Source organism: Notolabrus celidotus, chromosome 10, assembly GCF_009762535.1.
Source record: "Notolabrus celidotus isolate fNotCel1 chromosome 10, fNotCel1.pri, whole genome shotgun sequence".
In the NCBI taxonomy this organism is placed as follows: Eukaryota; Metazoa; Chordata; class Actinopteri; order Labriformes; family Labridae; genus Notolabrus; species Notolabrus celidotus.
Genome location: NC_048281.1, coordinates 15,804,078 through 15,831,774, shown reverse-complemented (window position 1 = coordinate 15,831,774; position 27,697 = coordinate 15,804,078). Strand labels below are relative to the sequence as shown.

At 38.7% G+C, this 27,697-nt stretch overlaps 1 protein-coding gene across 2 annotated transcripts in view; it reads right to left on the bottom strand.

The window, feature by feature from the left end:
* Positions 1-27,697, bottom strand: part of LOC117820481 (calcium-binding mitochondrial carrier protein Aralar1-like) — a 30,500-nt gene that overhangs the window by 1,776 nt on the left and 1,027 nt on the right. The window contains exons 1-14 of one of the 2 annotated variants that reach the window (XM_034694259.1): positions 24,486-24,645; positions 23,946-23,999; positions 20,562-20,704; positions 19,747-19,862; positions 18,184-18,323; positions 16,356-16,502; positions 14,950-15,088; positions 13,923-14,016; positions 11,518-11,602; positions 10,145-10,229; positions 6,031-6,189; positions 5,022-5,074; positions 4,714-4,794; positions 2,074-2,214 (exon numbers count right to left, since the gene is read on the bottom strand). In XM_034694259.1, the coding sequence (XP_034550150.1) occupies positions 2,074-2,214; positions 4,714-4,794; positions 5,022-5,074; positions 6,031-6,189; positions 10,145-10,229; positions 11,518-11,602; positions 13,923-14,016; positions 14,950-15,088; positions 16,356-16,502; positions 18,184-18,323; positions 19,747-19,862; positions 20,562-20,704; positions 23,946-23,999; positions 24,486-24,497 (1,449 nt within the window). In that variant the 5' untranslated portion in view covers positions 24,498-24,645. Of the gene's footprint in view, positions 1-2,073; positions 2,215-4,713; positions 4,795-5,021; positions 5,075-6,030; positions 6,190-10,144; positions 10,230-11,517; positions 11,603-13,922; positions 14,017-14,949; positions 15,089-16,355; positions 16,503-18,183; positions 18,324-19,746; positions 19,863-20,561; positions 20,705-23,945; positions 24,000-24,485; positions 24,646-27,697 lie in introns of those variants that run through there. The other variant, XM_034694260.1, reaches the window with a different exon arrangement.

Here is a 27,697-nt window from a genome sequence, read left to right as displayed (position 1 = left end):
TCACTAATTTGCTGTCAGATGTTGGCCACAACTCCTTTACATGTTTAACACTGTTGTTGAAAAGTGCAAACAGTTAGACTAAAAGAAGTGTTTGATGTTTAAATTCCCCATCCTGATCTTCATTATGTCTGTGTACTCATGCAGATACAGCAGTGTGTCATCTGCCCAACATTACAGCGAAAACAAACCTCATATGTTTATAGACAGAAGAAGAAATAAATGAATGACATCTCTCAGTTCAAAGATAAACTTTGTGCTTTTTACTTGCTACAATGTTTTTTAAAACTGGTTCATTTTCTATAAATGTACTCAATGAAAAAGAGTATGATCCGCTCACAGAAAAGCATAGGCAAACTGCAAAGAAGTCTTATGTTCATTGCTGATTGTTTAGCAGCAGATTTATGGAAAAATACTGACCTAGATCTCAATAATCTTGGTGAATGCATAAGGTACAGTTCATGATACCCATTGAACTTTAGACCACCAACTCACAATCAATAACTTAACAAAATGTTACACTATTGACTAATTTAAAGCACATTGAAGAAACACTATAAATTCCTTCCTTGTGAAGTTAGTTTTTCATTTCAACTGTTGCACAAAACAGGCTGACTCATAAATTAGTTTTAGTCCGAACAGTTCACATTTGTACATATGTGCATGATTATTCATTGCACCTTCTTTGCAAGATTGCATGTGAAGTATAGAAATATTTCCAGTTCTTTAGTACACCATAGATATAGATTTCTTGCAGGTCCGTAACTGTAGCTTCAGCTCCTTAACCCTCCTGTTATGTTTGTTTCTCAGGAACAGCAATGATGTTCCTGGGTCAACTTAATCTCATTATTAACTACATTAATAACTGTTTAAATCAATATTTAGTTCTTTAATTCTCACAGATCATGGTTTAATGAGGATAACTCGCACATTTTTAATGAAATTCACGTTAAACCTTTTTTTTAATGTACATTGGAAAGACCTAAATATAAACACAGTAGTTTTACATTACTTTTTTGTTTATTTTACTTAATATTTAGAATTTGTTTCATTTTATTAACAATGTCTTTTTAGATGTTTTAACTTTAAAATGGGTCAATTTGACCTGTAACAGGAGGGTTAAAGCTCCTCTGAGGAACTTCCTGTTTGTGTTGACTTTGGTGCCCCCTGTAGTCATAATAATTCCTCTTATCTCATTGCCCATCTTATCCTGTACACGAGCAAGTCGTGTTTTCTGACAACGTGCTGTGTTTTCACTCTCAATGAGAGTACTTGCTGTCTTAAAATGTAAAAAAAAAGCTTCTTCCTTAGTGTGCTGTCAATCATCTGGTCTGACACACATCCCCCTGCAGCTGTTAAAGGCATTAACAATTACAATTTAGACATTGTCAGTCTTGTTGGTGATGGTGTCTTATGCTCCTTGAGGTCATACAGAGGCATCATTGTTCATTTCAGTCTGTTTCCAGATTAAAGCAGGCAAAAAGTCCAGAAAGGAGCTTTCAACTTTTTTCTCATTAATGCAATAATACAAAAATAATGCAATATTATTTAGAACAATAAAACATGGACGGTGATACTTCCATGTGCTGTCTAACTTCAGTTAATGTGTAAGTGTTACTTTACATGAAGGTCCTTGCATTGTAACCACAGAGCATCAATGCCAAGTTGATTATTTGTCAGCAAAAGCAAAATTAAATGAAAGCTAATTATAAAAATATTTGTAATGTATTTTTTCAAACATAACTGTGAGGTTTCCAATTCGTGTCTTTCTTTTATTAAAAGTGACACTATTTGGTAACTGTCAATCAAACAAACAACCTCTCAAGATTTTACTTTTTTTTAAAAAATTTTACACTGTTTCCTTAAATGTACATTCTTCATGATTTGTAGAGATAAATGTTAGATAAATAAAACTCTTCTGCCAAACTTCTTCCATTGTCCGGACATGCACTGTTGTGATCAGTATGTTTTTAGAATTTTGTCCGAGGAACATTAGAGAACTTTCATTGCCCTTGTATGTCAGTGAGTAGAGGTTGCTGTTGCAGACGTCATGGAGCTGCAGAGGTGCTGACCTACCTTGTAGAGGCCAAAGAAGCCCAGTTCTCTCACAACATTCAGGGCACTGACCCGGGGCCCTGTGGTGATCTCTCCAGCCACCTGCAGACGGATCTTAACAATCTCCAGAGGATTGGTGAAAATCACCTGGGAACCTCCAGCCTGCAGGAAACAACAGAGAAAGAAAGCGCAGAAGAGTGGGTTTAAAAGCACCAGGTTCTGTTTTTAAAGACTGAAATGAAGGGTGAGCTTTGAGCTAAGTTAATGATGTGTGAGCATTCCTTTAAAGTTAAAATATTTCACATTATCTCCGTAAACATCAGCACAAAAGATACTTTTTCCCCCTGATCTGTTTCCATCAAGTGAGAGCGCGGCCTTGATAGAGGAGGCATTGATAGGAGAACAACCAGGGTCAGACAGAGCAGGCGTAGGGCGAGTAGAAGCCTCGGCTCATGGTCGGGAATCTCTTGACCCTGGCAGCGGCCCTCTGCCCCCTCGCCTCCCCCCGAGGCACCTCCTGTGGCAGGGTGAGCGGCCCAGCCTGGCCTCGCCCCGCACACTTCCCCAATTCACCCCCCATTCCCAGGGGAGAGCGCTGAATCACCCGGACGGCTCGGGGTACAGAGAGGCAATGCCCCGAGGGCTCGGCACCCTCTGACTCAGGCACATTTATCACCCGCCCCAAATCGAATCAGGCCCCAGGATGGCTGCTGGTGACATACAGGGCAGGGGTCTTATCTGTAAACATCCGAGCAAAGGGCTAAAAAAAGCTCAGGCACATTTAGTCATTTTCAAAGTGGAGGGGGAATATCCGCTGCTCTGAAGATTGATGCACTCCTTCTCTTTTATCTTCTTCGGTTCTCCACTCTGATGGATGCATTTCACAAAGTCTTCATAACTAGACTTTAAACTTGACTGAAATGAAGGAAGGATCTTTCCTGAATCATAGATACATAAGTGTGGATACAGGCAGGTCAAATATGGAATATATTCTTAGGTGTCAAACACATGTATCGGAAACATCCTCGTTATCCTGTGTGCAAACCTGCAGTGCGACCGTGCCTCGGGTGTGTATAACGTTGTCAAACTCAATCACCCTGAGCTAGACCCAGCTTCATCCAGGACCCTCCAGGGCCTCTTCCTACAATTACACCCTGACAGGGGGCACGACCCCACAGACCCCGCTCTTCAGAGCAACCTGCAGGCTCTGCTGCGAGGCCTCCTGTTAAATTTCAGCACAGCTGGCAGAGTGAAGGAATTACATCTTTGCTTTAGCTCTGCATTTAAGAGATTAAAAATCAACCCTAGATGAAAAACATGTCTAAATGACATAACTGAGGTACGATTGTTAACTTCTGTCTTTAGGGAACTCAAAACAGGGAACCAAAGATTGTTTGACTAGTTATAATCTTGCACACAAATTACTTTAATGAGTTAGATGTAGACAAAAAAAGTGTAATGTTTGCTCTCAAGCCATATTTGAAAATCTAACCAGATGATGCGTCTCCATATGTCCTTCCTAAACTGCTTTATTTTTAATGTCTAACTGAGTGTTGCCTATTTATTGTGGCTAACCTGACCACCAATGCCTGCAGGTGCCAAACTGATGCTCTAGTGGTATTTACTAATCTCATCATATATTGAAGCTGAAGCTGGGCCACTGACCAAGCTGTCATATTTGACTAGATGTACTGAGAATGTGCTTGAAAGAAGCACACACTATAGCAAAAGACAGAAAAACCTCAGGGTTAAGGTCCTAAAGCTTAAAATGTTTTTAAAATGTGTCTTTGGCTGAAACAAAACAGGCTCATCAGTGAAGTCACTTGCTTAATCTTGTAGCTCTGATTTGTTGTTGATTTTTTTTTGCAGGTTCATCATTAACTCATGAAGAAATCCTTTTAATTGTTTGTGTTCTGGCGATATAACTTAACACATAAACTCAAATACTACAAATACAAGGTACTTGAGTATTCCCAATTCATGCTACATTATATTTCACTCCCTTTAAGTCTACTACACTTAAGAGTTTAAACTGCAGCTGAGATTATCATCTTTCACTCATATGGAAATGCTGAGTTCATATAACTTTATGAATGTTATTAATCTGTCCTACTACACCAAAAAAATGCAAAATAATAATCTAGTTATAAAAACTTTAAGAAGAGTTCTTATAAATATTTTTTTCTTTCAAAACATTTTGGTTAATCGCTTGTGTTTATTTGCTGCAGTTCTTCTATAAACAGTCATATAGAGGATCTGATTACTTTTTCCACCCCCTACAGTGGTTAGATTTTTCCCTGTAAGGAGGTAACTTTCAAAGCCTTCAGGGGCATGAACATTAATGTCATAAATATTTACTAAGTAGCTTTGAGCGAGAGTGTGTGCTTTGCATTTAAAATACTTCTTAAGACGTGGATTTCTGTTAAAATAATACTTATCTTTCTTAAAAGTGAGCATAACGGATTTAATAAGTAAGAACTGTAAGTATTAACCTTCATAAGGTTTCAATTTGGGTGCAACAATTACTACAGTATTTATCTGTTTTAAAGACTTATTATGTATATATGTTTATGGATATTTTTCCATCTTTCAGGTGTCCCTTTACTTGGTTTTGAGTTCATCTTCACACTGAGTTTAAGATATCTCTAAAATGATGCTTACACATCCACCAGCAAGGATCTCTGCTACCAGAGGGATGGTACCATCTTGTGTGGTGAACTTGTCTCTGACAAAATCATTCATCTGAAAAGAGAAAGAAAGAAAGAGAGAAATGAAGAAGAAGAAAAAAAAAGGCAGATGAGACACAATCCTGATCCTGATAGCAGGGCATTATTGTTAACTTGTGGTTGCTGTCGCATCTTGATTGCGAAGAGTGCATTTCTCCTTCGCTCTGTGCATGTTTTTCATTCACAGTGAATCAGTCAGAGCAACTTTTGGAACACTCTTAGCTACACAGTGGAATGACTTGCCGTGAGTTTGATAGCTTTCTCTGGGGCAACGCCGATGAGCTGCGGGAGGAGACCTGCAAAATATTATTCATAGATACCATTAGAATACCTGACAGTGTGGGAGACAAAGTCTGGCTCCAAATGAATGCACATTTTTTATCTCTGCCAAATGGATACATGCACTGACAGCCGGAACAATGTGAGCTGCAGGGTTCTTGTGAGTGTAAAACAAACCCATAAATATTTACAGATGGGGCTGATACATCTGATGCACCAAAAACACAAAAGTCCCATTGAAATTGAACAAAAAAAAGGGCAAAAATATGACACTGCTGGTGCGTATGGGATCAGCATTGTTGAGGCCCTGATCTACTGTTGGTGGGGAACAGAGAGAGCTGTGTGGTCACGGACAAGATCAGGGAACAGGCGAGGGGTGGGTGCTACGGTGGCGATAACCGCCATACTGTTTCACTGCCTGTCCTTCATCAAGCCAGATAAACTTCTGAAGGAGCTGCTGAGTGACTGCTTCTGGTATGCAGCCAGAAAACAGCCGAGCGTGTCTGTCTCGGAGTAAATCACCCTCTTATCATGTGCAAAAGAGGAGGGAAGGAGGCAGATCAGAGCTGCAGTGGTGGAGGCAGCAGTAGATGGCAGTCTTGACTTCCTTCATATGAGCAGCCTGGTGGTAGAAGTGTTGTATATCACAAGCCTTCAGCACCATTATCACCCTGAGTACAGAGCCAGATCAGACACTGCTGCTACTACATGACTCCGCTGGTCATTTTCCTCACAGAGCTCTCCCAGGAGTGGAGATAATGAAAACGCGACCCCTGGGTGCTGCTTTATTTGCTGCTGAACAGGGAGGGCAAAGGTTTCTGGTATCAATTAGCAAGCCATGCTGCTGATATTAGCATGCTGGCAAATCCTAATGCTTTCCCATCAGATGGTTTGTTTTGCACGACACCCACATGCTGAAGGCTACACACAGACTTCAGAGTCCTTCAGCGTGCTGTAAAACATAAAGGATTACCTCTGTAGAATCCGAAGAAGCCCTCATAACGCAGCACTTTCTTGGCACAGTCAAAGCTGTTCTTGTACATCAGCTCTCCTACAAAGGAGCCTGTGGAGCGCTGGTTCTGCATGCGCGTCTTCACCAGGTCGATGGGGTAAACAGCAGTGGCACCAGTAGCTGAAAACAAACACATTTGTCACTGATTAAAACCTTTGAAATGACACACAATGTTTGTACAGCACCTCATCAACATGCTACAAATCTACTAGCTGTCAAATTTCCATCATATACAACCTTTCCTGACCTCCAAGACAGCTAAAGTCTATATGCATGCCATGATATTCTCACACATAAATGACTGTTTCTCAACTTGGACGCATGCAACAGAATGTATTCTGAAACCCATCAAGTCTCTCTTCAAGAAGGCTGTTAAAATTTTAGATAGGAAACCTTTTCATTTTCATGACTGTAATATTTTAAAAAAGTCTAATACGTTTTTCTAATCTTTAAAGTTTTAAACAGTCTTGACCCCCCGCAACTGAGTGACTTCATCCAGAAAAAAAACAATGATTGACGGAGAACTAGAGCTCTAACCAGGGGAGACTGTAGTGTACCTAGGCGTAGGACTAAATTCAGTCAGATGGTGTTATCCGTAAGACGAACACATTCCTGGAACAAGTTGCAATCACACATCAAACACAACTACCCACTCAAAACATCAAACATTGGTTAAAAACAAATCAGACATGTACCCATATCAAAATACAGCTTAGCCTTGATTTTGTCTGCCTGTGTTTTGTTAGTCTTGATTTGTCTACCTGTGTTTTGTTAGTCTTGATTTGTCTACCGTGTTTTGTTAGTCTTGATTTGTCTACCGTGTTTTGTTAGTCTTGATTTGTCTGCCTGTGTTTTGTTAGTCTTGATTTGTCTGCCTGTGTTTTGTTAGTCTTGATTTGTCTACCTGTGTTTTGTTAGTCTTGATTTTTTCTGCCTGTGTTTTGATAGTCTTGATTTTTTCTGCCTGTGTTTTGTTGGTCTTGATTTGTCTGCCTGTGTTTTGTTAGTCTTGATTTGTCTGCCTGTGTTTTGTTAGTCTTGATTTGTCTACCGTGTTTTGTTAGTCTTGATTTGTCTACCGTGTTTTGTTAATCTTGATTTTTTCTGCCTGTATTTTGATAGTCTTGATTTTTTCTGCCTGTGTTTTGATAGTCTTGATTTTTTCTGCCTGTGTTTTGATAGTCTTGATTATTTCTGCCTGTGTTTTGATAGTCTTGATTTGTCTACCTGTGTTTTATTAGTCTTGATTTGTCTACCTGTGTTTTATTAGTCTTGATTTGTCTGCCTGTGTTTTGTTAGTCTTGATTTGTCTGCCTGTGTTTTGATAGTCTTGATTTGTCTACCTGTGTTTTATTAGTCTTGATTTGTCTACCTGTGTTTTATTAGTCTTGATTTGTCTGCCTGTGTTTTGTTAGTCTTGATTTGTCTACCGTGTTTTGTTAGTCTTGATTTTGTCTGCCTGTGTTTTGTTAGTCTTGATTTGTCTACCGTGTTTTGTTAGTCTTGATTTGTCTGCCTGTGTTTTGATAGTCTTGATTTTTTCTGCCTGTGTTTTGTTAGTCTTGATTTTTTCTGCCTGTGTTTTGATAGTCTTGATTTTTTCTGCCTGTGTTTTGATAGTCTTGATTTTTTCTGCCTGTGTTTTGTTAGTCTTGATTTTTTCTGCCTGTGTTTTGATAGTCTTGATTTGTCTGCCTGTGTTTTGTTAGTCTTGATTTTGTCTACCTGTGTTTTGTTAGTCTTGATTTGTCTACCTGTGTTTTGTTAGTCTTGATTTGTCTACCTGTGTTTTGTTAGTCTTGATTTTGTCTGCCTGTGTTTTGTTAGTCTTGATTTTTTCTGCCTGTGTTTTATTAGTCTTGATTTTGTCTGCCTGTGTTTTGTTAGTCTTGATTTTTTCTGCCTGTGTTTTGATAGTCTTGATTTGTCTACCTGTGTTTTATTAGTCTTGATTTGTCTACCTGTGTTTTATTAGTCTTGATTTGTCTAACTGTGTTTTATTAGTCTTGATTTGTCTACCTGTGTTTTATTAGTCTTGACTTTGTCTGCCTGTGTTTTGTTAGTCTTGATTTTGTTTGCCTGTGTTTTGATAGTCTTGATTTGTCTACCTGTGTTTTATTAGTCTTGATTTGTCTACCTGTGTTTTATTAGTCTTGATTTGTCTGCCTGTGTTTTGTTAGTCTTGATTTGTCTACCGTGTTTTGTTAGTCTTGATTTTGTCTGCCTGTGTTTTGTTAGTCTTGATTTGTCTACCGTGTTTTGTTAGTCTTGATTTGTCTGCCTGTGTTTTGATAGTCTTGATTTTTTCTGCCTGTGTTTTGTTAGTCTTGATTTTTTCTGCCTGTGTTTTGATAGTCTTGATTTTTTCTGCCTGTGTTTTGATAGTCTTGATTTTTTCTGCCTGTGTTTTGTTAGTCTTGATTTTTTCTGCCTGTGTTTTGATAGTCTTGATTTGTCTGCCTGTGTTTTGTTAGTCTTGATTTTGTCTACCTGTGTTTTGTTAGTCTTGATTTGTCTACCTGTGTTTTGTTAGTCTTGATTTGTCTACCTGTGTTTTGTTAGTCTTGATTTTGTCTGCCTGTGTTTTGTTAGTCTTGATTTTTTCTGCCTGTGTTTTATTAGTCTTGATTTTGTCTGCCTGTGTTTTGTTAGTCTTGATTTTTTCTGCCTGTGTTTTGATAGTCTTGATTTGTCTACCTGTGTTTTATTAGTCTTGATTTGTCTACCTGTGTTTTATTAGTCTTGATTTGTCTACCTGTGTTTTATTAGTCTTGATTTTGTCTACCTGTGTTTTATTAGTCTTGACTTTGTCTGCCTGTGTTTTGTTAGTCTTGATTTTGTTTGCCCGTGTTTTGTTTTGTAATTGTCTATCGTATGCTGAAGTTTTTAAAGTCTTACCATGTCAATGTTGTGTGGCTACTTGCCTAGGGACAACAGCTGTAATTTAGCATCTGTGCTAAGTCAGGTGCATTTACATTGATGCTCAATGCATTAATGTTGATTAATATGCATCTTCTCAATTCAATAAATAAATAAATAAAAAATACTTTTCTTAGATACGTGACGATTGATTCAATTTCAAATATGTATTCATTACAGAACAGTTTTTGTCAACATGATGCAAGATAGTCCTACAAAGAAGGACCATAAAAGTATCAGGCAAGAAAACAAATTTTCTTAATGTATGACAAAAAAGCTGCAAATCCTTAGATGTGAGATAATTAAATTAAATGGGAATATAAGTTCTTAAAAATGTTCTTTACATTCACTAATTAATCAACCGTTGAAGTTTTGATGCCAGGGAACAGGCAGGTCAGTTCAGTTTGTCCTTCTACTTCCTTTGTTTGAACTCTTACACAATTGAACTACACAGTGATGATTCTGCAGATATGTCTGGAAGTTGTTTCACGATCCATGAAATAATCAGAGCTGTGTCTGTGTAAAAGAAAAGCTGTGATGAGGCTGTTATTGAGTAGGAAGTGTGTTAACTGTAGGAGAACTGTCAAGTGTTTGTTGAGGCAGTGCTGCACTGAACTCTTGCACTCAGCTCTACTTCGACATGTCTCGTCCGACATCAAAGGCTGCAGTAATGATGGCTCAGTCAAACATGCAAACAGCTCAGTCAGCACAGAGGCTGGGTGAGAAACAGCTCATTAAGGCCTCAGAGACATGGTGGTATCAGGAGAAGACTCATGTTATACAAGTGGTTTTCTGACCCTGGGTGAATCGGCCATCAGGGGAATAGCTGTGTGTGTATTGGGAAAGCACACACAGGGTCAGGGTGTGTGCTATCTTAGGGGCCAGTTATGTCAGAGGTTTCTAGTATCCGTTTTTTTTCAGTGTAATTAGACAGAGATTCCAGAGAGTGCGGTTCCGGAAGATTTGTGTCATTCCAAAGCTCCGACTCTAACGACAGCCTGGAGCCACCAGTGGCATGGCAGTACAATGCCGGGGCCTCACATCACAACCTCCTTCTCCCCCATAGCACAATGTCCGGCCCCGGGGCCCTCAGCGGCGCGCCAGTCTGGCCATCTAAGGTTACCCCTCAGTTTTTTGCCGCAGACATGTCACTCACCTCCAGCGATTGAGCCCAGAGAAAACCTGTAGGCAGACTCCGCAGCCTGGAGCCAGATGGGACGAGATGTGTCGTGCTGAGTGTGCTGTGGAGGAGAAAAAGACACCGGTGGTCAAATGAATCTGGGGAAAGATGAGGGAGGGGGGGGGTCTGAACACTAAGAATGAATCGACTCGCTATTTAACTATAGCGAAACAGATACATTGAGGAAAGAAAATGCTATGGATAGCTTGACAGCGGAGGAGGGAGACGGAATGTTGACATGTCATGTAGGTCTGATTCATCATCAGCCTGTATTAAATGTCACAGACAGACTCGCAGTGGATAAATGAGTGTGTGAACTTGTGGCAGAGTTTTTTTCCACACAAGCTGCACTTGTTGTAGCTTTCAAACTGAAGCTTCTCTTCTATTTTTACAACATAGTATAACTTTGGATCTAATCGACTTGATCTCTAGTTTGGTGCTTGATGTTGAAAGCGGAGCCCCTTTGTTTTCACAGTGGTGCAGGGGGACAGATTAGCCTCACAAGCCTTTTCCATGTTCAGATAAGTATCTACATGAATATCACACAGTCTGAGTGAGACTTTTAAAGTGTGTGTGTGTGTGTGTGTGTGTGTGTGTGTGTGTGTGTGTGTGTGTGTGTGTGTGTGTGTGTGGACTGATGGGGTGAGTAACTTCTCCCAGACCAGATGAGGAGAGCAGATCAATCCTTTCCTTATCCCCAGATGCTTCCACCAAGGGTTTGCATGCTAACAAGATCGTGGTCTTGATCAAAGGGTTTAAACAATTAGCCCACTTCCACTAAAGGGCAGGACTGAGATTGCGGCATCCCCCCCGTAAGGAATCAAATTCCAGACCTCTGAGCATGATTCCCTGAAGCATGAGTGGCCTGAAAGCTCTGACCACAGCCTGATACAGAGACGTGTCATCCGGTGGAGGCAGGCAGGCAGGAACTATTTTGTTCTCCTACATCCACCTTGACTCCCACTCCCCTTCTGCCATTATCAGACTTTGCTAAAGGCTCCTAAAACTCCTCGAGCCCCACACTGATAAAAGCCTCTTATTAGCTTCTCAGATGTGTGATTGCAGCTGATGTGTATGTGCAGCTATACTGAATAAAATAGGGGAGAGCCTTTCATAAAGGGGAGCGACGCAACAATCCATTCCTCCTCTATAACTATAATTGGTGTACTTTTATCTGGAAGTTTAAGTAATGCACTTCACAAGGGAAGAAAAACATGGGCACTCGGCTAATTCAGCCGCTGAGCATTCTGCCTTTTTGGCTCCTGTCTGAGGAGGAAGCAGAAGGAGGAGAGAAGGCTTTGATAAAAGGCATTAAGATATGAGTTGTATTAGAGGAGTCATCAGAATACCTGTCTCTGAGCCTCAGCTAGGTGGTATGGCATGGCTCCTTCCTCCAGTGGGGCTATCCTCTCGATGTCTGCGTGGTTCAGCCGCCTTAATGCACAACAGCAGAGGAAGGGGGGGGATTTAGGCCAGGAAAAAGCAAAGCGCCCTGCATCTACTGCGAGCAACAGCCAGTGATGTAAGTTTTTCCACTGAACTTTTTATGGGCATTTAACTCTAAGTTACTGTAAGTTTCATTTAAGCTTATATAAACAACAGACAAACAAAGCTGGATGAGTGCCCTGTGGCCCGAAAAGTCAATGAAAGTGTTTTGTTTCGAAATGTTTGAGACAAAAAATCCCCACTGCTGGCCTGTCGGATCATAAAGCCTGTTTCCATGTTTTATGTTTGTCTTGTAAATCAGCCAGTGGAGCCACTGTTGTTGAACTTAATGAGCAGTAACTTTAACTTTACAGGCAGTAAACAAACCAGTAACATTTTTATTCCATTCATGATGGAATCGAAAACAACACAGTTTTATGTGAATGCTTTGAATGCACTTGAGTGGATTTGAGCAAACACTTACATGGTTTGTGCAGAGACAAAAGCACAGAGCCAAGAAAACATTCAAAGTCTTGGTTGATTTCAGTTTAACTATTGCAGTTTATCAGTTTTCTACGTGTTTTTATACTTATTTAACAGTTTTATAACTGTTCATACACAAAATTATATCTTTCTCTTCATCAGAAGGTAAACTGTACAATATGTCTCAATTATTGTCTGGTCAGTTGAAAATATTAAGCTACAATGAACCCAAAATACACATAGAAAGGACAAAATGCATTAAAATTGTCTCAAATGAAATCATATTCTCTCAAAATGTTATTATAAAGCAATACTACTTCACTTGTGTTTTGTTCGTTTTTTAACTTTCCTTTCTTTTCTTTTCTTTTTATCATTGTTTTAAATATTAATCCCTCTTAATAATCTTTCTTGTTTTGTATGTTGATATTCTGTTTCTACTTTGATACTTTGTCTTTGTGTTGATTATTTTCTATGGAGGGCCACTCGACAAGCCTGTAAGGTTTTTTTTTGGCTCCTCCTGCACATAACATGTTAGTGGTTAATTTTATTATTTAGAATTTTATCTGTTATATCTTGGCTCATGTTATTGAACCTGCAATGATTGTTTTGTTCTTTTATATGTCCAATAAATAAATAAATACTAGGAGGTAAAAACATTGTTTCACTGTTAAGAAATAGCTGATGAATTTAAGTAATGGAACCACAATAAAAGTCAGTTTACATAAAAATATAAAATTGCTAACACAGAGGTTTAAGATAATTGTATGCTTTTAGGGTGAAAATCTTAATTTCTTGCTTTCAACAGGAAAATTGTTTTTTTCTGGGCCAACAGGGGGCAGCAGAGCAACACTATAATTTATTTATTGTCAAACTTTCCATCTCTTGTAGCTCTATTTTTGGTCTCCACCACCTCCTTCTGAAATATCTGCCTTTTATTTTTTAATTGATAAACCCTGCCCAACGTACACCAGATGGATGCTAGCTTTTGTTGTTGGCCATGTTATGCAGAGCATTACAATGTTTTTTTTGTGGGAAAACAGCTTCCTGCTGCAGCTTAGTACTTAACTATGAGAACTGCCAGTAAACCAAAACTAGTGGTCCTGACAGGCGAAAAATTTGGGGTTGAAAAAAAAGCAAATGCCAGAACTGCAGTTTCTTGAGAGTCCATTTGAGGCTGCCTCCATAATTCAAAGAAAAGCCCAATAAAGTCCATAGTGAAATGCCAGTTTTTGCAGCAGAATTCAACATGTTTATAGCTTTATACTAAAATCATTTTTTATCTTTATACCGTATATTTGGGCTTATTGTTCATTAATCATTTTTTTAAACGCCTAAGAGCTATGCATAATTAGGTTTAATCAGGGGCTTGGCTGATTTGAATAACAGGTCAGTGCATAGTAGTTCTTCATTAGACGGCAAGGCTTTGGCCAAAACTTAACCTCTTTGTCAGTTTCTAGATTAGCCAGAGGTTAGATGGGGCCAGACTTTTGAATATGGCGACCTACATCTTTAGGCTTCAGAACACCTCTTCGGAAACAAATGGGTGGCATCACTGAGACTTCAATGTTTTATACAGTCTGTGGGTTTTGTGCATATTACAGTTTTTGTCATATCAAAGTAGATTTCAATTGACTCTATAATATCTGAAAATCACTAGAAAGAAGTTGATGAATCATAGTTGTTCGATGGTTAACAGAGACAACTTCAATACTGTGTGAGAGGCCCTGATAACTTGTTTTATTTTCTACAGTATAAAAATATAGAAATGAAGCTGTGTTGCTGTAGACAGAAACAGTCAGTGTGTGTTCACAGGAAAAAATAAACATAGATTAATTTTGAGACTTACCCAGAGTGAGTGTGGAGACCGACAAGCTGGTACAAGATGTCAATCTCCATTGGAGTGACTTGACCAAACTTATTTGCAGCATGAGCAAACTCCTCTACAAAGCAACAAAAAGAAGACGAGGTGAAATAAAGAAAACTTCAGTCTTCAAAGTCCTCAATACTCTTAAGTCAAACAAAAAGCTGAGGGGTTAGACATATTTACTACTGCAGTACTTGCAAATGCTGTTCTTTGTTTGCTTTAGTGTTATTGTAGACGCTTCTATTGTGGAAATCACAAAAAGATCACACAAAGAAAAATGTAAAACTCTCAAATCAGCTCTGTTTGTGGTTTATCTCCTTACCCAGGAGTACACTAAACTGAGCATGCAATCTCCCAGCAGCAGCCTGCGTCACTCCTTTATATGCGCTTTATATTCAGTTCTTTACTGCTGCCTGCTGAGAAGCTCCATTACCATCAGGTGGTCTTTCTCAAAGGAAACCTAATGGTAGTTGTTGAGGGAAGGGAAAAGAGTTCCTTATTCACTTCTTCCACAAAGACCTTCCTGTCAGGTCTGAGTGTTGCAACCTTTGGTCACAAGCCTGCCTCTCTGATCTCGAGTGCTGCAATGATATACTTTTCTGTGACTGACGGCTGACATGTGAGTGTTTGCTTTAACATCTGATATGTTTGGTTGCACATATGACAAGAATTATTTGCAAATACTATGGGGAGGACTTTTCTAGCAGGAGGACAACCACAGAGAGAAAGAAGAGGATCGGTCTACAGTTATGATTTCAATGAGAAACACAAGTAGAAGCAAAAGTGACGGATGGCACAACTACGGGCTACACAGGTCTACATACTATATATGAGAGGATCTGATAACCAAGTTAAAAATCTTAATTTACCTTAATAAGTTAGTGCTACAGTAAATGTTCCCTGTGAGTCACTCTGTCAAAGAGAGTTAAAACATGATTGCACATCTCAAACATATTTAATGCACACATGACTAATTTCACTGATGTCATTGAGAGGGTCTGCGGTGTACCTTTAGTAACAAGCGTGTCCCTGTGAGTGCCTGTGAGGGTGCTGTAAACCTTGCGGACCAGCTCCATGTTGTTGAGGAGGGCATTGAAGGCGTTAAAGTAGGAGAAGCTCACCATGTGGGATGTGCTACCGCCTGCAGCCTGCAGAAAGATCCAAAGTTTGTCATTTCTTTCGCAAAGGAGTACTTTCAGCACAATCTATTTACAATCTCTAAAGAGAAATGAAATCCTCCTTGTTCTTCTTGATGTATTTAAGACCTGAAGTGGAAATTGCTAACATAGAGGTTCAAACTAACTGTAAACTTGCTGGATCCTTTCTTTAACTTGCTAGCTTCTAACCTGCAGAAACTGATCTTTCTTGGGCCACTACAGAGCAGCATTATAATTCATTTAAAGTCAAATATTCCCTCTCTTTTTGCTCCAATTTTGGTCTCCACCAACTTCAAATATCTGGCTTTTTATAATAATAACAATACAACAGTTTTAACTGCACTTATCTTCGCAGAGTTACGAAGTACTTTACAAACAGCTTCAAGTAAAGCACCTTTACTTAACATCTCTTAACTCCTATGTCTCTGCCATGCCATAACGCTGCTTAAAATCAAACTCATTTATTTTATTTATTTATTATTTAAAAGGACCGTGCATATTAATTAACACTTCTGTAAATATGCCAGAGTTAGCCAAAAGGCTACTTTACATCCGTAGTCCCTTGCCAGATGTTAAAGAGGCTCCCTAACAAGATCAAGATTAAACAAAGATAAAATAGGGTAAAATAAGATCAAAATAAGAAGGTAGAGGAGAAACCAAAACACAAACAAAAAAACAAACAAACAAACAAACAAACAAACAAACAAACAAACAAACCAAAAAGAGAAGAAAAGAAAAGTACAAATAGCACCATACAGGTGTGTAATAGGACACAAATATTATGCTTTTGTGTGATTCAGTGTAAAAGTATGAGGGCAGAGTAACAGCATGTGTTTAAAGGTTATGGTTAGAAATAAAAATATTCATAAACAGAAATTAAATTTTAAAAAGAAAAGAAAAAAGAATGCCTTTGCACACAGCAATAAAAGCAGGTTTTTAAAACAATGCTTTGAGAAGAGATTTAAAAATGTCTTCACTATGATCACCAGAGAGACATTAACTTTTTGTTTCTGCCATTTTACCTAGAGCATTACAGCTCCTCTGCTGAACAGCAGCCAAACATGAAACTAAAGAGTTTTGAGCGTGACAGATAAGAGTAAAGTTGTCACACTGACAGTTGAACAATGGCCTGTGACTTGCTAAAGAACTCCACAAACCAGAGGGGGTCACTGTTATTTGTTACAGTTTAATTATATATCTATAGATTATAGTCACTTAAAGTGGTTAAGAGCTGCTACAAAGCATTTTTTAAACTCACTGAAACCAGGTTCTCCTCTACAAATGGTGTCAGCATGTGGTGTCTAATGGTGGCCATAATGTCGCTGAAGTCCAAGGCAGTGATGGTGCCGCCTTTTTTCTTGTCCTTCTGTGCAAACGCCTGGCGGGCATGCTCCAACTGCAGCTCCTACAGAAACACACACAGACAGGAGGTCAATCTATTATCTGACAGAGAAAAACAAAGAATGTGTTCCAGTGATGAGGAGCACTGCATTACAAGGAACCTTTGGAGGGTAAAAGTATAATAATATCAGTGTTGTGCAGATGTGAAAGTCATCGGATGTGACAGTGTCAGACACCGGCTTTTGTAATCACCACCGTCTCTTGACTAATGAAAACCATGTCCCGATGAAGTCTGATCTCGGAGCAAAGCCGAGCAGTTGGTGAGACGGCCGGCAGGTGTGTCCGCCGGAAGATGATTCAATATGACAACCATGCAATCATATGTGGATGTAGGGGAAGGCTGACCTGGGGTCAACGTGTGCTGTCAGAGCTCATCGCACAGAACCAGGAGATCACAGAGAAACTTCAGCACAATATTCAGCTGTTTCTTTATCTCCACACTCTGCTCCTGATAACCTAATCAGTGGACTGTTGCGGCAGATTGATTCTCACAATGTTTGCAGATTATATTGTTGAAAACTCATGATGATAAGTTGACGTTTCACAAACATTATACTTTTGATGTCTGCAAAAAATGCTCTCTTGTCTACTCACTGAAGCTTTGAATCAAAAACTGCAACAACCACAGGGTGGCAGAGCCAAAACAAACTCCACACACTCCTCTTTTCTTTTGTGTATTGAGTACAGCTCAGCTAAAAGAGCTGAGATGTGCTTGGACATGACAGAAAAACAACACAAAATAATGATAGATGTAATGAAATACTGCACACACACGAGGCCTCGGTGAAGCCCCAGTCTAGTATGATAAACCACAGAGTGCTCTGAAGGATCCCACACAGCAGCACAGCCTGTCTAACTCTCAGACCACCCAGCTTCTGCCACAGGCCTCAGCCCTCCACTCCGAACCAGGTTCCACTCTGACCGTACTGAGACCTGCTGCTGCTCATTTTACAGCACAGGGGGACTCAGTGAGATTCCTGCAAGCAGCAGTAAAGCACAACAATAACTCTAAGTGACTTAATGGCACACTGGGATACCGCGCAAACCACAAGACACAAATACAGAAGGTACGACTCCACACCACAGATCCATTATCTTAAGAGATCCTATATGGCATGTTGTTCACCTTACATCATTTCCATTTGTCCCTCAGCGTCTTAAAAAGGCCTCACTGCCAGATGAAGGTGATCATTATGAATCTTTTCACATTTATTGACTCCTTCAAAACATGCTGTGTACAAGTCTGTTCATAGCATGTGGGCAGTGTCATCTACTGACATTTCAAAATGAGGTCATGCAAGTTTTTACATGCAGAAGTAGCTCAGTCTTTCTGACTCAAACTGAATCTTAGATTTCTAAACAATAAAAACACAAAAAGGCATCCATGCTAATATTTGTTAAGCTGCCTGGCTACCACAGCCTGCTTTAACTTGCTTCATCACAACAAAGTCAGTCCCAAAGAGGAAGCACATCTATGTTGCTTTTACCTCCCAACGCATAAGGCAAGCTGTTCTCCCTTTTTACAGTCTTAATGCTAAGCTAATTTGATGCTAGAGGTTCATACACAGGGTACACAGACATTGAGGTGGTATCGAACTGCTAATCTAACTCTCTGCAAGAAAGATAAGAATAGTATCTGAAAACTTGGTCCAGACAAAAACTGATGACGGAGATAGAATGTATACCTGCAAGAACTGGGTGAACTCTGTGTAGCTGAGGTTCTTGTTTCTTTCATGGCCAAAGTGTAGTCTGATGAACTCGCAGTCCCAGTTGAAGGGAATGTGGTGATGAACTGTGGTCTGGCTGAAGATGTCGCGCACATTCTCTGGAAGAGTGAGATACGAGTGAGCAATAACAAGAGGAAGAGCAGAAAAAACACAAAAAAAAAAAAACATGAAATGTTCATCTTACATCCTCATTCTACTTATAGAGAACCTTGTTAAAGTACAGGAAGGAGTCCATTTGGATCTGAAAGCTGAATAGGCTGCTTGACAGTCTCACTCTTTCATTTTGAGGGATTTGAGTCTGTCCAGGAAATACTCTGTATGAGCAGCGCTCTCAATTTTAGTCCTCTTTATGGGAGCCCATTGCACAGACAGAGCATAGAAGTAGATTCTTTGTAAGACTCTGCATCTCTTGGTTATAATGTGGTATTTCAGAAAGCTCGCTTCCCATCCTGAGATGAGATGTTAGGGAAAGAAGCTGCAAGCATATTTACATAAAAAATTTGAAAAGGACACTTCCGCATTTTTGGCGAGAAAAACACTTGTGACTAGATTCAATGTAACACTTACAGAAACCTTTGGTCAATATCTTGTCCCATCATCAACGGTTTATATTGTTTGTCCATGTGTCTTTTTAGTGTGGGGATATACTGTTAATACTGACCCAAATAAGCTATTATTACTGTTAACTTCTACTACAATAAAACTACCAAAAGCACCCATAATACTTTGAGTTACCTGCACAAAATCAACAGGTAGGTAAAAGGATGTTAAAAGGCACAATGGGTAGAAATGTAAATATTTTGCGACATCTTACAGATACTCTAGATGGAAACGCTCCCCTGCCCCCCCCCCCCCCCCCCCCCCCCCCTGCTTGTTGAAGTGACGGTGGCCTTCAAGGACAGAAACTCCCATGATGCGTGCTTAGTATGATCCTACATTGGTCAAGTTGTTTGTTTGTTTTTTAAAGTTATATTTTTGGGCTTTTTGACTTTATTTGATAGGACAGCTGAAGAGAGACAGGAAATATGGGGAGCAAAGAGCGTAAACTAGCCTTTTGGCTAATTCTAGCATATTTACAGAAGTGTTAATTAATATGCATGGTCCTTTTAAATAATAAATAAATAAAATAAAATAAAAAATGTCTGTCAATGCAAATAATTATGCGCACAACATCCACTCTCTTCTTCTTCACCTTCAAAATGGCACATTTTCACAGCTTATAACTAAATACAAAAGCGCCTTTGTTACTAGTTTGTCCGCTCTGTGCAACTTTACAAGCAGGGTAGTGCAACCTCTGTATCTCCTCTATAGATGTAAGGTTCATTTTAAGTAAATAGAAGTAAAACAAAAATTAAATTCAGGTGATTTAACACTAACCTGAACATTGTTATGAATATCATATTCAATTTCTATCTGTTCTGCTAAATGCTACTTAACACTACACACTGCACCTTTAAATTACACTGTAGGTACATAATGTTGTGCATAGAGGTACCCCTCACACCAGTACCATGTACGTACCAAATGAGATGTTCCCTGTGCCGGTCTTGTCAAACAGTTGAAAGGCCACTATGAACAGGGCATCAGGGGCACACAGAACTGACTCAAAGGCAAGAAACTCTTGAAAAGAGATCAATCTGTTTGGACAACAGAGAAAAAGAAGGCACCGAACAAAATGTGTACAATTATTGTTGACAAAAACAGAAAATCTACAACTACAACATCACGTGTTATAATGAAATAAAACACATTAACACTTTGAAAACATGACTGCAAGATATTCAGATGATGCAGCTATGTGATACTAAACCTATTTCAAACAGGTTTCTGCCTTAGAAACCTGTTTGAAAATACGAATGAAAATTAGAATGAACTCAGTATTTAAGCCACTGTAGATAGAAGCACTGAGTGTGATTCTAAGGACTTTGAATTTAGTTTTTTCTTATTTTATATAAGGACAGTAGACCTCTTACTGCTGCTTCATGCTCTTATCAAAGCAACCACAATCAGGTAGTTAAGTGATAGCTCAGCTTATCTTATCACTGGATTTAAATTGATCAGCTGAGGGTGTAAAATTGACTATAAAGACACTGCAAACATCATTGAGATTAATCATTAACATCCTCTTTGGCATCTGCCTGGCTTTGCACTGCCTCATTGAATATGAAGAATATCTGATCTACAGAGTGTAAGAGGTAACAGAGCTGAAGAGGAAAATCATTGTACACAGAATCTAACATGTGGATGTTAAAGGCTTGATTTCTAAATGTTAAGGATATATAGATATGAACAGGAAAAAAATCAGTGAACATGTACAATGTATTATAGTTACTCACCCATCTTTAGTCGTGTCAGCCACTCCAGCTATCAGCTCCACTGTTTTAGGATTATGCTGAGGTTGTGTATGCAGACCCAGGTAACTCTGCACAAAGTCTCGGGGGGTCATGTAATGCTCCCCATCCTCCAACACACTGGCATACTGCAGAGGAGACACAGGCAGGTCTGTAATATGAATGCTCAACTTGGTAGTTTATATTTTCTATTGAGTGTAAAGAACGACTGACTGGAAGAAGAGACAATAACAACCAGGAGGGGACGAATCAAGAGAATGCTTCCTTCAGTCAATTTGAAATCAATTTTCTTTGTGACAATAGGTGATTGTGTGCAGGTTTCTTGACTAACACATGTGGCTCGCAATTTACAAAGAAGTAGTTTAAATTCATATAATGCTTTTCTGCAACTTAGCATGACAGAATGTATTGAAAAACATCAGACTCATTTTCCCTCCTTTGAATTCATGTAGGGGGTAAAAACATGTCTCATTGTAATAAATGCAACGAAAGACATAAGTAGAGTTCAAAAGAAAACATCAGACAAGTCAAGTCCTAAACAAGTGCTACAAATAATAACTACGTTCGTTATCAGTGTCTTCTGGTGACAGAGGGGCAGTGTTTGAGTATTTATTTATTTAGGGAAGTAGTGCTCAGAGCCAGACTTCAGGGACACAGTGTTCACATTCACACAGAAGCACACATTCATGACCTAGAAGCTGCCCAGTACAGTCTCCTGACCACTGAGCAGCTCCACTGGACCATTTTTGGGGTTGAGGGGAAAAGCACCTCTGGGATGTTAGTCCAGGGGGTGATGGTGATGGTGTAAGATCACAAGCATACTTCTCTCACTTGTAATCCAAGACTGACAAAATCAGGATGAGTATTATGGACAAAATCTCCAATAAAGCTATCAATACTCACGTATTGCTGTATCTTAATATACTGTACTGGGTTAAACTACATTTTACTTTATAGATATTTTTGTGACTAATCATATGAGAAAACAGTAAACAAAAATAAAAATTGTATGTTAGGTTAATTAAGTTAATTGAATTGTTGCGAAATAGAGGCCTTAAGCAGCCTTGTTCACTGAATCCAATGGTCTGAAACAGTCAGGGACTGCAGCTCCAGTTTTAAAGGACTGTTCAGTCTAAATGAAAAATAAATCAACATCGTATACTTCACCATAATGCCCTTGCCTATTTGATTAAATTAATTAGTGCACACTTACAATTCATTGATCCAGGTTTTATCAGGTGGGATTATAGTTACTGATAGTCATAATGATTCTTTGAATATGTTTAACAGAGAGAGAATTTAAGTTAGATATATATCAAATTTCATATTCATAATGACTTTTTTAGAAAGCAATCATCTACTGCTGTAAAGTAGTAACTATTGAAACAAGCACCGTCATGTTCAAGTTTATGTTTGTTTTGTTGCTCTTGGCCACACAAAGCTAGTTTTGATTTACTTTAAACGTCCGGTGAGGAACTTTCAGTTTATGTCGATTCTGACGCCCCCTCTGGATAAAGCAGTACACGTGGTCTCTCTGCTGACTTTGTCCCGTACTTATGTAAGTGGTGTTTTCTAATAAAAAAAACTCATCCCACTATTTTCAACAGTGAAATATTTCAACAAAGGAAAGTCAATGCTGTGCACTTTACCTGGCACCTACCCTGAGGCAGCAATTTCAAGCATCAAAAATACATATACAGAAACAGAATATCTTGTCCCTAATGATCTGGTTTGTTTTTAAAGGTCAAAAAGGGGCATCAATATTAATCTTAGTCAGTTTAAAAACTAGAGATAGACCGATATGGTTTTTCAGGGCCGATGCCGATTATTAGTAGTCAAGGAGGCCGATAACCGATAATTGGAGCTGATATTTATTTGCAGTAAACTCCAACTTCGTTTAAATGCCTTTAAGCATGTTTATTAAATAGCTTTTGAGATTTGCAACATGTTAAAGTTTTTATTTTTATCTTAGACAATAGACATCTTTGTTTTAAAATTCTAACAAAGTGCAGGGAGCTTCCAGGCTCGGCAGCATGTCTTATATAATTAAATGTAAACTTAAACAAATAAACAGCTCTCTAAAGTTTTCTACAGTAAATAAAGTTTTCCAAAATTTCAATATAACTTAAAATCAAGAGTTGATTCATGGCTGGAACTTAGCAGCAAGCCAGTTGAAATACTGATGAAAAGTGAAAATCAATCAAAAACTGCTTAAATATAAGTACCAAGAATATCTCTTTATGTATGTTTAAATTCCTAACCCTACTTTCTTAAAGTTACACAGTTGCTGTGAAGTAAATCAGACACTGAAGGCTCAGTTTGTGTATCTATTTACACTGGCTTTTTTATCAAGCTAGGTATTCTTAGCTGGTCATGGAGTACTCCAATGAAAAAGTATACCAATGGGGGAAACCACTGACTTAATCAATAACTACCACACTTGCAAGTGTCTTGTTGCGATTGTATGTCACTTGACTGAAGCAAAATATGCACAGCCAAAGCAGCACTGTGCTAAACCTGAGACCTCAGTCAGGCTTTAAGATGGAAGGTCATTTTTAGAGGCAGGGTTGGGTTTCTAGTTGGAACAGAGATAGCTCAGGAAACACAAGCACCGCATGAACTGGCAACAGAAAGGCCACGGTTGTGGGTCTGAGCCAAGCTGGGGTACAGCGAGCATGAGATAAACAGAGTAAGAGTGTGGGAGGAGACCTTCACGCCAAGTGTTTTCCGAGCTACAATTCACTGCACTCTGCTGAATTAATGTTTTAAGTGAAAATATTAATTCCAAGCAATTTATTGCCACATTACTCCAGCACATGATTGTGTATCCATTCACCCTCACAGTAGGCATAAAGTAGTTCTTAATCAAATTATACTGGCAGTCAGAATGAGCTTCCAGTAATTAACTCTTCCACCTGAATATGCATTACAAATTACTCAGCCCTCTTATGGCAGAGTCAAGAGCTATGGAGGGACTATAAGGCGAGTTGAAACTCAAACAGACTGGCTTCTGTCAGGAAACAAGTTTATACTCCAAACAAGTGTTGTGGGAGTAAACAAACCTGCACTGATGCCAGGAATTTCTTTAGATGAAGGGTATAGCAGACAAAGCTATTGATCATTTTTAAAGTCATGCTAAAGATTAAAACCCATGCAACACAACGCATAGCAAAGACCTCTGTTGAACCTGATCCAAAATTAGTCAAAGCATTTGTGTGACCTTTATTGAACTATGTATCCAAATGGACACCACACAGACTACTCACAAACTGTACATACTAATACACTTGTTGCACAGCGTTTTTGCGTTTATTTTTTGTGTTGCCATGTTTGGTCATGACTCCAAATGTTTGTGAGTGACAATCTTACCTTCTGAAAAATAGTCTTCAAGTCATGGGGGTCCGCTCTTCTTGTTGCTTGCACCTATATGACACACAATTTGGAGTTTGCTATGAAAACAAAAGTTTGGTCAGATTATGACAAAGCTGCCTTACAAATCACACTAGAAACTACATTTCAGGCAGTAAATCATTGAACCTGAAGTTGATACTGTGTCTGTTTAACCTGGATTTACACGCACTCAGACTCGGGCTATAAAAAAGCACCATGCATAGGAAAATAACCGCGTTCACTGCAAAATAAAAGCGACTTCAGGCCAGATGTTTCTAAAAATGACACATGCAGCAGAGGAAAGACATTACAGTTGTCTCTGTGAGGCCGGCAGAGATGCGCCTAAGTACAGCTGCAGGAATAAAAGAGAGGGGGTCCCTGCTGCTGCGGATAAGACAAGAGCTTTTAACCCACGCGTCCGCACAGACATGCTGTCCTCCGAGTCCGCCAGCGGTACGCTCGCGGCCGATTTGCTGCCTTTAAAAATTAATATCTGATAAGAAATATTGACGGAGTCACCTTGACCGCCATGCTGGGTGTGACGTCAGCTGCAGTGGACTAGCGCAGGCGCTGGGCATCGGGATGACAGCAGGCATGACAGAACAGCAGAGGTCTGCGATACACATGTATATTTAGCAAGGTGTCGTCCCTAAACTGCTCCAAGTGTCCGGCGGGAGAGAGGACAGTGATGCTGCGGACAGTGAGGACTCGGACAGCAGATGTAGTACAGCATTTCCTGTCTGCTCGGGTCAACCCAGGACACGATTCACTCACACATGGGGTCTGCAGACTATACAAGCAAACGGTCCTTATAGTATATATTAATCACGTTCACTGAATGAGACTGATCGAAACCAGGATGTGTACTGATGTAAGCATTAAAACGAATGATCGGTAAACTGATCAAGTATAATCAGAGGTGTCAAGAGAGAAGTGTTGGGTATCTATACTTTTTATTTATCAGATAGAAGTGTACATAGTGTGTATACATCTGTAATAGTTGCCATATTTTATTTTATTTTATTTTATTTACATTTATTTTATTATATTTTATCCTTGTCATTGCTATTATTATTGTTATTATATTTTTTAACTATGTTAGTACATTGTTGTTTTCCCCTGTCCCGTGTTGTAAGCTGCTGTAACAAAAAGAATTTCCCCCAACGGGAGACAAATAAAGTATATCTTATCTTATCTTACAGCAGTAATTATTTTTCAGCCGACTTTTTACTTCTATTCCTTACATTTTCAAGAAATTATCTGTACCATCTACTCCTTACATTTCAAAAATAGCCTTATTACTCTTATTTCATTTTGGCTTGTCATTAATAAAAAAAACACATTTATGTACATTGACATTCCAATAAAGGCTATTGATAAAATGTGAAGTTTGACTTTTTGCACCATCACAATACTTATAGGAAACTAGTCATCATATCTTCTGCTCCATGAAACATGTTAATGCTCAGTAGTACACATATATGGTTCTTTAATGTATTTGCATTGTACAAAAATGCTTTCATTTTCAATGGGCATAAATGCGGCTGAAACAGGTGCAACCCAAAAATTTTAACATTAACATATTAGTATAACATTATAGTCATTATGGCCTTTAGAAAAATGTTTTTTTGGGAGGTGGGGTAGTGCACTACAGGCCCCTGTGGCACAGCCTAAGCTTTTGTCCTTAATGGCATTTTTTCCCCCTGAACATGACTTTTACTTTTATACTTGAAGTAGTTTTGAAACCAAAACCAACACTTTTACACTTTTACTTGAGTAAAATGCCTGAGTTGATACTTCTTAAACCCTAGTATACTTCTACTTGAGTAATGAAGGTGAATACTTTTGACACCTCTGAGTATAACACAATGAAGCCCACATTCCTCAATATCTTTGCATTCCCTCACTTTGGCTTTCCTCAGCAATATTTTTTAAGTCACCTCCTAATCTGCTGGGTGCTTTTGGTTTCATCGGCGACCATTACTATTCACAAAACAGCTGCATGCGTACAGATAGATCAAAGCAATGAAAAGTATTTTAAATGGCGTCTGTATAAGCTGTACATTGGCTTTAGAAAATATTTTATGCACAAAAAGACACAACTACTAAAATAATCTGAGTCTACTTAAAGAATATAGCTTTTCAACATTGTTCCAAAATAATACAGTTTTAATGTTGTTTAAGACTTTTTTGTTCGTTGAGACAAGCAAAAGATGTGAAATGTAATCATTCTTTTTTAAATAAATTGCAATTATCCATTATCAGTGATCAGTGATCACCTCAACCATGGGTTGCAACATCTGATTCTCATGCTCAAATAACTATTGTGAACCATAGGTCATATAGTCATCTTTTAGCCGTATGGGGACATAGTAGGCAGATGTACGTTTTACATTTACATAAATGTTGATGGTCTTGTGGTTCAAATAGTTTCTGAGTAATGGAAAGAAATGCAGAAAGAGTTTTTACCATCTTCTAAGTAGCTTTTCTTATTCACTGATACAAAGTTTCACAGTTCAAAGCCTACTGAAAAAAATGTCAGTATATTTTAAGTTGTTTGAAACATCAATCATAGTTGTCTTGTGTTGAACAATGAAATGTAATTATCAATGCCCCAATTACTGAGTTCCCCTTTCTAGAGCATTCTCCATTTTTTTGCACTGACACACAGACACCTGTCTGTGTGTAGCATGTTGTTGCGCTCTAAATTGCCTTTTCCATTATTTATTTATTTTTATGTAAAGACTAATCAACTATCTTAGTGTTGCAAAGTCTACCAGGAGTCAAACCACTGACTGATTAATACCAAAACTAGTCTGCCTCTGATAGACTGCTGTTTACCCACATATAAATTAGCCATGCCACTGTTCAAGCCTTTCAGATAAAATAAACCCTCTTTCATTTTTTAGAAAATTGTTGCAGTTGGTTGTCTCCACTGAAACGGTTTACTCCAGCCACACTGTTCCTCTGATGTGGGATCTTGTCATTGCCTACCTGTACAGAAAAAAAGTCCAAACGACTGTATTTTGAAGTTCAGAGATCAAGCAGCATGTATTGACTCCATGCAGACACAATTTGTTGCCTAAGGATTGTGAAAGGTATGGTATTGTTCAGAAAAGGGATAATCTAGTGCTGACAGTGAAGCAGAGGTAAAATTATAGTGGCTTAAACATGACAGGGTAGGTCATTCATTGGTGCACCTGCAGGACAGAATAGCTGAGGCTGGGATGATAGCACAGCATTACCTGGGCTCAGAGGGATGTTCAGAATTGCACCTTTGCCCAGAGAGTCAATTTATGTTCATTTCATTGAGCTGTAGTGTAACCTCTTTCTGAATCACAACTTTCTTTATTTCATTGAAACATGTCCAAATAAACCGGATTTTATATAAAGTATGGAATATTTTTTGTTGAGGTTCTACACCTCGTTTGTTTATTTGACTGGATTATTTCATGTAAAATTTGGGAAAAAGCTATTCTGTTTAATCCAAGAATATATTACCATAATCTAGCAAAAGACTTGACGAAAAAAGCTGTAGCATATGTTGCATCAAGTAAATATAAATACAGAAGAAAACAGAAGAACAGCAAAATTCCGAAGTCTGTATTTGAGAGTCCAAACTTATCTGTATTTCTCTTTTTTTCAATGATGACATTTTGCTCCGACCAAAAACTGTCCTTTGCCTCAAGAGTAAGGTTCAGCATAATTTAGTACAACCAATGGCTATTGAG